Source organism: Phoenix dactylifera, chromosome 18, assembly GCF_009389715.1.
Source record: "Phoenix dactylifera cultivar Barhee BC4 chromosome 18, palm_55x_up_171113_PBpolish2nd_filt_p, whole genome shotgun sequence".
Classification (NCBI taxonomy): Eukaryota; Viridiplantae; Streptophyta; class Magnoliopsida; order Arecales; family Arecaceae; genus Phoenix; species Phoenix dactylifera.
In genome coordinates this window covers 3,495,283-3,506,383 of record NC_052409.1, presented here as the reverse complement: position 1 = coordinate 3,506,383, position 11,101 = coordinate 3,495,283, and the positions used below count along the sequence as shown (strand labels likewise).

The 11,101-nt window shown below is 37.1% G+C and overlaps 1 protein-coding gene across 7 annotated transcripts; it reads right to left on the bottom strand.

Annotated features, from left to right (window-relative positions):
- On the bottom strand, nucleotides 1-9,203 carry LOC103723727 (tricalbin-3-like). 7 transcript variants are annotated; one of them, XM_039115410.1, is made up of 12 exons: nucleotides 8,008-9,203; nucleotides 7,456-7,697; nucleotides 5,477-5,495; nucleotides 3,592-3,797; nucleotides 3,104-3,213; nucleotides 2,927-3,025; nucleotides 1,754-2,204; nucleotides 1,547-1,652; nucleotides 1,258-1,354; nucleotides 1,126-1,182; nucleotides 372-393; nucleotides 1-78 (listed from the first exon to the last, which is right to left on the bottom strand). In XM_039115410.1, exons 1-8 carry the CDS (start codon nucleotides 8,817-8,819, stop codon nucleotides 1,564-1,566), a joined length of 2,028 nt encoding a protein of 675 aa, XP_038971338.1. In that variant the 5' UTR covers nucleotides 8,820-9,203; the 3' UTR covers nucleotides 1-78; nucleotides 372-393; nucleotides 1,126-1,182; nucleotides 1,258-1,354; nucleotides 1,547-1,563. The 7 variants fall into 7 exon arrangements, with proteins under 7 accessions (XP_038971338.1, XP_038971337.1, XP_038971340.1 ...); XM_039115409.1 differs by having other exon boundaries at nucleotides 1,126-1,354; XM_039115412.1 differs by lacking the exon at nucleotides 1,258-1,354.
- Nucleotides 9,204-11,101: the final 1,898 nt, after the last annotated feature.

Here is an 11,101-nt window from a genome sequence, read left to right as displayed (position 1 = left end):
TGTTTACAATTCAGAATGGTATCTTAGAAAGAGAAGTCGAAGAACATAAATTATCGACAGAATTTATTCCCCAGGTTTCTGCACAAACAAAACCAACCAAAAACTAATGCTTTTTCAGTTACACATTGACAGAGTCAAGAAAATTCAGAAATACAAGTGTTATGGCATATCAACATGAGGTATGGATAACAAAATTACAAGCATCAGTGGAAAATAAAAAGGGGAGGAGGGGGGGGGGGGGGGGGGGGGGGGGGGGGGTGGGGGATGGTGCCACCACAAGCCTGTTCCTCTGCTAGTAAGTTGAATTACACCAGAAAGGAAGACAGAATGCAGTCACAAGAAAACATTGTATTACTTGATTATCACTCTACCTTGAAATGTTCTTTGCCGCGCCTGCGAACAGAATGACTTTTCAGTAAACATCTAATCATTCTCAGGAATAATTTAAATTTATTGCCATAAAAGAAGGGCCAGCAAATTCAAACAAAATACAGAATTGAAAAAATAAAGATTAGATCTAGCCGATTATATCTATAAGTACAAGCTTCTAAAAGTAGATTAAAGTAATTCATCCATCAGTTGTGAACAAAAGAATAATAAAAAGATCCCATTCGTCATAATCACCAGAGTCTCGAAAAGCTAATAGATCAGGTGCTGGGTACTGTTAAACTCATCCTCAAGTAATAGCTAATACTTTATTTTGCTCGCACATATTTTACAAGATTTATACAAGCAAAGCAGGTATAGTGATTTTCCTCCACCCAAATTTCAGATCTTTTTTGTGCACTTATCTTATGACATTCATTAAGAATAGACTGTGTGCAATGTCCTGTATGTACAGTTAAATGATTAATTATAGCAGATCATCGAATTAAGCACACGACCCTGCAGTATAATTATTCGAATAAGATAAAGAAAAATTAGAAGGAACTTCTTTAAGAAACATCCAAAATGGGAATATTCATATTTAAGATTGAACTGTGTGGATAGGCATTAGGGTCCAGTTTATACATCTGCATAATAGTAAGAGGCTAAGAGCAAAGAAAACATTTCTTGATAAAATGAGGGCATGAACATCACTGAAAATGAATAAATTGTCATTTACTCCATCGCTATTTAAAATACCTCGAGATTGTCACATAACTTTCAAGCCCAATGTGCAGAAAGGACTGAAAAGGGAGTCTGCCAATAAAAACAAAAAATGAAATCAACAAGTTTATTGACAAGTTTCAACCATGAAAATATGTAGGGGTTCACCCTCAGAAAAGTAGCCAGTAGCAACACAGTTTCCAGCATATATAGATCCAAAAAGACTGGCTGGATACTCCTGCGAGTAGTTGTTAAACTTGATTTCCTAAGGTCAAAAATGCACAGGTCATCACAAAAATAAAATGTAGCCTTCAAACTGGTGATATCGCTTTTACAATGTATAAAGAGCAGGTAGGCAAAGATAGCTTCCTCAGGATTTTAAAGTGCAAGAAGGTTCAAGATGATGAGTTTTTGAGAATTTCTTGATTTAATCAAATAGGATGTTTCAGCTGCTCACAGGTATTTTGAATGATATTACGGATTGAAGAAACTTGAACCACCAACATTAATAGAGATCAGCACAGCTATAGTTGTTATCACAGCAAGCCAAACTAATGTTGACTCTGCAAAAATAAAACAAAAGTTAAATCACAATATAAAAAATTTATGAAGTTTGCTGTTTAATGCATATATCAACGAGAAATAGGAAAAAAATTGGCATTACCTCTGACACCACTTGAAACACTATCAGGTTCAAGACGTGAGGTCTCAGCATTACGACCACGGGCTCTTGATATTGTTGATTCTGAATAATTGGACTCCTCAGGAATTTTTGGAATTCCTGTTTCAGATGCCACTATGCCTTGAAATTCCTCACTTACAAGCAGAGCTGCTAGGACATCCATAAATGATTCTCTTTCCTTTTCATCAGGGTCACTTTTACTTTGTCCAGATGTGCCATTTGCATGTTCATAGTCTAGCATCTCGTCATCAGATGCATCACCATCTGCATATTCTGTTTTTACGTTATCATCTTCTTCGTCCTCAACATATGCCTTGTATGTGAGGTGCAGTAATATTTCCCCAGAAGATCGGTTCCTAAACAATCCCCAACCTCCTTGTAAAGCTACAATTCTGTCTGTTGGTACTGTATCTTGAAGAGATCCTAGCTCAACCTAGTAAACAATGAAAGTCATAATGAATATGAATTACAAACAACAGAAAGATACCTAATATGAAACTGAAGAAAAAAAAATATAAACATAAAGCCTAAACCATAGATTCAGGGCCCTGCCTTATCTATTCAAGTTTACAGCTACTCCAAATGCTTGTCACTTTCCCATCACACGTCCTTAATGATTTCAAAGTATCCTTTATTTGCACATTTTTCCTTCTTAAAGCCACCAACTTGCCTTTCTTGGTAAAATAACATAAGCTTTCTCCAAGCCAATGAAGATCATATGTAGACAACCAAAACATAAATCATCCCTATTATTATTTTAAAAAAGAGTATCTTATCGATAACAATAAATTATCAGTGTTCGACATGATAATCTCAGATAAATCAGAGTGGGGTAGTTAAGGTAAGATTCAAATGCAAAGTTTAAAATGAGTTACTCAAATACATGGTAAGCATTCTCAAAGAAAAATATTATATTAGAACTTCTGAAGCCAGCTACTAATGGAAGCATCTTCACTTGAGAATCTTAATCTTATGTTACAGGACAACACGTCTCATACAACTTCTATTCAAGATCTAAAAACGGTTTTATATGACATTTGTTGAGGGTGTTGTTACAGATGTATTAAGCATGGACAACAATGTGAATGATACATGGTCAAATTTATTAATTAACCACTTCTGATGGATCAACCATTCAACATAGCAATACTTTACCTCGCCTGTGCCAATAGTGAAATCCATGAATCCAAAGGAGTCCTTTACTTGGATATATAATTTCTGCTTCCTAGGATTCACAACAAGCATATGAAAATCCTGTTCACATGCCAAAATATACATCACCTTAAAAGTTCAGCACTTGACTGAAAAATGCTTACAATAAAGAAGGCTTACCTGATTCCAGATGGGCTCTCCAGGTGGCCCGATGACCGTTGTTTGGCTATTTTTCTTGCTTCGAATTACCTGATCGCCCAAACTTAAAACAACATATGGATCTGTCTTCCCTGCTCATGCATGCATGGGTAAATCAAATTTTGCTAAAATATAAAATAAAAAAAATGATTACAAAACAAAAAATATAAACCATTTTAAAACAATACATCTGAAAACATGATTCCACTTGACAATGCATGCTTCTGAAACTAACAAAATAAAAGAACTATAGGTATGCACTGACTTCCTGTAGAGATGCCCAGAATCAGAATCACATTCAGCAGGTCAACCAAAACAAAGGCTAAATATCAAAAATTGCCATAAATACTGTATTTTTTAATTGACATGTAAAAGGAAGGACTTATAAAAACAGAAGAGTTGGGCCTCTTTTTACATGCAATAGAAGATCAATGGCAAAGAAACTTTTCTCTTAAGGTAAGAACAGGTACCAAATATGACATAAGCAAGTTTCTGAGCATCAACTAGAGTCACTGATAGCTCTCCAACAAAATCTTTATTTCCTTCCTGAATTGCATCAGTTTTAGAATCATCTGAAAAAGGGCCAAGTGCTTTTCCTTTCTGAAAGTCAAGGACAATTTTTTTTGGACGCACAAAAAGTCGAGGCAAATCTTCAGTTAGAAGCTTCGTCAGGAACCTAGAAAGAAGAAAAGTAAAGCTTTTAGCTCAGAATGTAGCATAACAAACCAAAGTAATATATCATCATATGATAGCATGAATAATCGACAAACATCAGTTTTGGCTGCAATTTTCATAAAGAGAGGAGACTTATCATGTTTGCATAATGGGTGAAAGCACAAACGGGAAAATGTAAAGCATAGCACTTGATGAAACATAAGATACTTTTTCAGTCGAAAACAAAAATATGAAAATCCACTCAAAGACAATGAGGGGTTAGATGAGTCAAAAGAAGAAACACCATAGCATGCAAATAAAATAGGAAAGGGATAAAAGGATTGGACCCTAGTAACAATTAATTAACAAGGGTATGCCCAGATATTCACAGAACATACTAAAAAAATTTAAACATGTGTTTTTAGGAGCTACATCGCGTCCACTAATGTAGCACCTTACGCACCACCTTTTGAAGAACTCATATAAATCCATATTGAAGATATATCTACTTCGCTACTTATATAAGATGCCATTTCTGGTCTCTACGTTCACCTATCATAATATATTCACCATCCTCACCAACAAAATATGGTGTGCGAGTCACAGAGTATGTTGTGTCTTAAAAGAAGTATTTAGGATATAAAACAATTCAAGAGATTTCTCATGTAGGGCTACAGGCTGAAAATCTTTAGTTGGGTTGAAAGTTAAAACTGTTGCCTTTTTGAGTCCCATTGGAAACCCAAACACTTCATATAGAAATTGTTTCTTAACGTGTATTAAGAGACAACAACCATGTAAGAAGCATGGCCACAAACACAAATTTAGATATTGAAACCCAAACATTTCATATAGAAATCATTTCTTAAAGTGTCTTAAGAGACAGCAACCATGTAAGAAGCATGGCCACAAACACAAATTTAGATATAACATGTTTCATATATGTTGATATGGTAAATCCAGATAACGAAGGATACAAATAAGATGGCAGACACAAGAAGTAGATATGCTAATATTGGGATTACCATGTGTTATGCCCATATACGTGTAAGTGAAATGAATGAGGCATCTTTTGGTTCTAGAGATCTGATTATCTCCACCCTCAGTTTGAGGAGGGTCAGGTGATACCTCTAAACCGAGGTTGAGTGATTCTAGGTTGCTGGTAATTCCGACCCACTCAGGTAAAGCAGTGTCCAAATTTTTCTAAATGCACTAGTATTAGCCTGCAAAAACCTGCAACAACAGAGCATCTAAAATTGTCCAAGATGACAATAAAAACCCTTGGCACACTTTTAAAGTTATGATAGGTTTCCGGAGCCCTGTTCAAACTTGATATAACTTAAAAAACACAAGTTGGCATTACCATGAGAGAAAGAAATATCACACGGAGACAGGATAGTGACATACTCAACATGCTGACAAAATTGAAATCAAGTTTCTTTTACCATTTTAGATATGCATTAAATGTAAATGGTATTATAAAAATAAAATTGTTTTAGCCACTTCTAGTTACGCAAGTTTATTGAGAAAAGGGCCTGGCCATGTGGATTTCTGCATAATGTTTATAAAAATAAAAATAATAATCATAGCAACATTGCCATGCAGTAAGAAATGAGATCTAAGAGTAAAGGAACAACGAATTTGCAAATGAGTTAGAGAGAGAGAGAGAGAGGAGATAGAAAGAACATGGATGACTTTACTCACATTGATATAACAGGAATTGCTGGTGAAGAATTGCCGATTCCATGCAAAGAACATTTAAGTTACCATTAGTAACACATCAAAGTAATTGTGCAATATAAATATCCACATGGACATTTCAAGGACTTTGACTAAAATGTATCAGAATAAATTGCATATAGTGGTTTATAACAAGACCAGAAATTGTGATGCCTAGCATCACATAACTAGCCCAAAAAATTGTGATGCTGAAGAAATACTGAAAAATACTGAAAAGCATCTCAGTTTCTCTATGTATCCTCTTCGGTTAGCAGTCTGATGCACAAAAATAATCAGCAAAATTGTGAAGGCTAGGAAAACATCAAAATCAACTCCCATTACATTATTGGGTATGCACTCTTTTGAGGGGAACTTCATAAGTTCTTTTAGAGACAATGATATAGCTCTCTTATTGCTTCATTGGTGAAAAACAATTATAAATAGAAATACAGAACCACAGACTCTAAGTATGCCACCTCAGCTTCACAATCAGTGAACTATGCCTGCCGCCTTCCCAAAATGCTGGATTGCTACAGTCTTCGAAGGATTACCATTCAAAATAAACCTTTTGCTGTATGGTGATGGCAACCTTATTGGGATGACCCATAATGGTTATCTCTTGTGCAATGATTTCAAATTTGTGTTAGACCAATCAGTTATCTTATTAATTAATCATACTAAATGTAGATTATTCGAAAGAAAAATAAGCCATATCAAATCACAATCTCTATCTACATCCTACGCTGTTATCTTCATTGTAAGGGTGAATCAATCTGCAAGAAAATCTTCTACTTCTTGATATAATTGTCTTCTGAATGTAAAATGCAAACTCTGGGTGGTGCATCTTGATCCACCAAGTTGGACTCTGCCCTCCTTTCTGTTTTTAACTTTTCCAAGAGTGGCTGTCTCTTTCTCCTTCCCAAGAGCAACTTGTGGCTTCCGAACACAAGGCGTCACCGTTTGAGAACACCTTAGATTGCACGATAAAAGAAATAGAACATTTTTTCATATTCAAGAATAGCCCTCAGGGGAACAAGGGAGTGCTTGAAAAGAACGACCGATCTTTAGAGCAGTAAAGGTAAGGGAAGTCGAGTAAAGAAATCCCTCCTAAGGGAAAAGTCTTACAAGGAAATCTACCCTATTTTTTTTTCCTTTTCCACTCCCCTCCCCAAGGCATGTGCATTGAACATGCTGAAAGATAGTCATGCTTTTATAATGGTCATTTTCTCAAGCAGCTAAAGACCTCTCAAAGTGCAGCCCACTATACACTCTCACATGGGTGCTACATATCTTGGAAAGCACAACATTAGACAATGCTAGTTCCAATAAATCTCATGAACTTGCTATGCAAAACATTGTGGGTTAATGGTTAATCTATACAAGCTGCCTTTGCTATTCCCAATTTCACTACTAAAAGGTGTTATACATAATTATTATGGATTACAACCATTCATGCCACCTCAATTTAGATTAATTCCATTCTTCTTCTTCATTTCCTGCTCCATTCGACAATTGTATGTTCTTCTTCCATTCTCTCTCTCTCTCTTACTTACTTTATATTGGCTTGCCTTTTGATAGTTGTTAGCCTGAAAACTATCTCCTGTCACAAGTTCAAACTGACCAATTGACATCAGAATGAAACACCCAGGTTCCATGTGAAATGTCAACTTTCTGGGTGTTACTTGCCATTAACAAATAATGCCCCACCATATGATTAATTGAAGCAGACAATAATGAGCACATAAGCAAAGTATGTACAAGATGATGACTGAAAATGTTTCTATCAATGCCCATGCATTACAATGAGCGAACATATGCAAATACCTTCTAGTTATTAGCTTACTATCTGGCATATTGAACAACAAAATTTCAAAGTCTTAACTGTTTAATGAAAAAATTAAATTTATAATAAAAGTAATAAATATACGAAAATAAAATGTAGTCATAAGAAAATTAAAACATACCCATAAGGTTGAACAAACGGAATGGTGACAGCACAAATTTAATCTTTGGAAGGGAGACGAAAGCCCATGATACAGCACCCACCCAAGGCTCTGTTGGTATTAATCGTAACTTAACCCAAAGCTCCCCATCAATATCAAAATCACGAACTCCAACAGGTACAGCTATGGGGACAATACCAAATTTTAAGGATAGGGACAATAACATGCGAGCACCTCCCGTATAACGAAGGCCAATCTGATACCTGATGCAGGAGAAAAGTATATATAGAAAATCAGATCAGTGTGCAACAATTTTTCCCCTTGATGGGGTTGTTTTCTCGAATAAATAATGGTATAAAATTTCAATGGAAGCATGTAGTTGGAACATTAGCCAAGAATTTTATTAACATTTGAGACTCTAGATGTGGGTACCAGATATCAAAATTTAGCTAGATAACATGAGACATGATTCCATATTTAGAAAGACAACAGAAATTCAGTAACAGGTTACATTAAACTGGCATGCCAAACTGCTAGCAGAACTTATGTTTCACACAACAAAGAAAAACTTACTGCAAGTCATTAACACGGCGAGAAGTCCTCCGTTCGACGTTCCTAACCGACAACGGTTCATCCCCCAGCGAGAACTGCTTAAGTTCGACCCTCTGCACATAATCAGGCTTCCTGAGGTCGTCTATTACTGGCTGGACTGATCCAACGATCCAATTTTCGAGTCCAGACCTGTACACCTTCCATAACTTCCCCAAGACCATGTTGACCCATTCAACTGACTCTTTCCTCTGAAGATCTTTCTCCAGAAACAAAGAGAAGCTAGTCGGCACCTGAGGCCAGGTACCATTCCGTACATCCTGGCTTGATTTATTCCTCTTCCTAAACGTCCAAATCTTGTCAAAGATAACTCCAACAAAGAAGAAGAGTACAAAGAAGCCAACAATGCTCCTGTTGATGGGAGGAGATGGGATGGGATGGATCACTCCGAGCTGAGTCCGCAATTTATCCACCAATGGATCTTCTTGGCAGTTTGTGAAGCTGGAGGCCAACTGCATCGGCTCAGATTCCTCGTAATCCAGTTCGTTGGAGAACTGTTTCGCGACAATATGCTTCTGAGCTCTCACACTTTTCCTGGTAGATTTCAAGAACTCAATGTCTAAATTTGAATTTTTATTCTCAGCCGGAGGCATGCACGCCTCGCATTGCGATCCACACCTCCGGATCTCACCCAAACCTAATCCAAAACTCAATCCTTTTCGTCTCCTTCTTCTATACCCGATGCCTCCACCTCCTAATTTGTCCGGGAAAACAAGAGGCGAACGCCAACGAACCTGAGAGAGAGCTAACCCAAAAGAGTCCCGCGGCACCAGCATTCCAGGCGCAAGAAACGCCAGCCCCAATCCAACGTTGGGCGGCGCAATTCACATCAACAACAGCCGAAAACATAGATTCCAAGCCGGAACGCCCACGGCTCGAGACGCTCGAACTCGAGCGGATCTACCTCTATAGAGCCCGCAATCTCGAGAGCCTGCGATTAGGGGTTCCGGAGTTCCGATCGATGGACGCGGAAACCTCCATGGACGCCGGACCAAGAACACCACTGGAAGGGGGAAACCTCGAAGAAATCGAGACGACGATCGTAGAATAAATTCGGAAAGATCGGACCACGACAAGGGTTTGGTCGGTGGGGTTTCGACGGAGAGGACGGAGGCGGGACTCCGTTTACTTGCGAGGGGGGGGATAAAATAACCGGCATCCCGGGAGGAGAAAAAGATATATGGAAAGACGGAGGCGAGCGCTCGCCCAATCGGTGGGAAAACACTGCCGCCTTTTGGGTGGGGGACGCGTGGACGATAGCCCGGGACGCGCGCGAACGTAACGGGCGCGGTCGGTGAACGGGCGCGGTCGTGGGGTTGGGTTCTGGCATCACGGCTCGTGCAGAAAGGTGGTGGTCCAGCTATTCTGGGACGTTGGCCCAAGAAGTTCAAGAAAAATGAGTTCCATGAAGGACTTGGAAGTTGGAATAGCAGATACACCATCTTTGATAGCAATTAAAATTGCATCACGGGATAGAATAATCAGTAACCAAGTTCAAGGAAAATAAGTTCCGTGAAGGACTTGGAAGTTGGAATAGTAGATACACCATCTTTGATAGCAATTAAAATTGCATCACAGGATAGAATAATAAGTAATAATTGATTAAATATTTTGGCCACGTCTATTTGGTTAGACTAATACAATCAGCAAAATTATAGAATTACATATTAGGATTGGCCTGTATTCATAAATACTTAGAATTAGCTTTGGAGTTGATCGATCTGAGTCCCATAAGAAGAAAAAAAAAGATAATATATGAAAAGTGTAGAATCTATTTTTCTGGCATGGGACGTTGAGTGATTGAATTATGCAAAACATGGATGATAGAAATAGAGATGTAGTTTTAATGGAGGTGAGAAATTCATAATTTACTAAAAAAAGAAAAAAAATGTTATTTTGATTATATTTGTGCTCATTGTTAAAAGTTTGATTGATATCCATGTCATTTATCCAAAGTTTTCATGTCTTGCTTCAAACACCACCCAAGTCTTGTACATTTCATTGCTGGAGAGCAAGTGAAATGGCACCTCTTGCGCTACCATTTTTCCAAGAGGCCGGTAAGGTTCGAGTCAAAAGGTTAAAGGTACAACAAAAGAGTGCATGAATCTTATTCTCAATATTATTGTCACATTTCTCATTGGAAAGAATATTATTGTCCCATATGGGATCAGGGTTTGTGCAAGCAAGATTTTTTTTTCCAAGATTCATACTTCAATGCCATAAGTCAATGTTGACATAAATGTACAATGCTTAAGATACATACAACCTGTTAGGATCTTTTCCAAAGACAATAGTTTAACATTTTTAACCATTATTAATTGTCACCACACGTAATATGTACATTGAACCTTAGTAAGTATCACCGCATACACTTTCAATCAAAATCTGAATTATAACTGTGCAAGAAAGGTTTGGAAACTAGGAAGATGTAATTGCCAATTTTAAATGGTTGTTTGTAGGATCCGATAATTCTCATTTAGATATTAAATGAGCAGTGTTTGCCAAATGTGCGGATGTAACTAGCGATATCTAAAATATGCTGATATTACAGAGATTTGGAGATGTTATTCTTTTGAATCCTACAAATTTGTTTAAGATGCATAGACAACAATTTTCAACATCATTCACACTCACCAAGATCCACTTTATTTTCATTTGCAATAAACAAATGATTGTATTTTTTTTATCTCCTCCATAAAAGTAGCACTTTTGGATTTGGTCATATGTCCTTATCCTCAAATGAATGCACATTTAACTTCATTGACCACTGCACATGTAAAAATTACTCATAAGGAGCGCGGATAGCAAAAATATTATAACCTAAAATGATTTATATTGGAAAAAATAGTTTTTACAAAAAATGAAAATGGAATTGGTTTTTCTTGTTATTGCAATGACAAACTTGTCTCAAAATTATTTCAAAATCAGAATGAATATCGCTAGAAAACCATGGATAGTCTACATCCTTATGGACGGATAAGGGAGAGTTCATGTAAATGCACTTATTTTATCAAACATATTAACAGAAAACATTACAAATATCGCCAACTTTTTCCAC

Coding starts and splice junctions, on each gene's coding strand:
- LOC103723727 (XM_039115409.1), bottom strand. CDS start 8,819: ATGCTGGTGCCGCGGGACTCTTTTGGGTTAGCTCTCTCTCAGGTTCGT. Junction 3,026..3,103: donor GAGAGCCCATCTGGAATCAG/GTAAGCCTTCTT, acceptor GCATGTGAACAG/GATTTTCATATGCTTGTTGT. Junction 1,653..1,753: donor TGTTTCAAGTGGTGTCAGAG/GTAATGCCAATT, acceptor TTATTTTTGCAG/AGTCAACATTAGTTTGGCTT.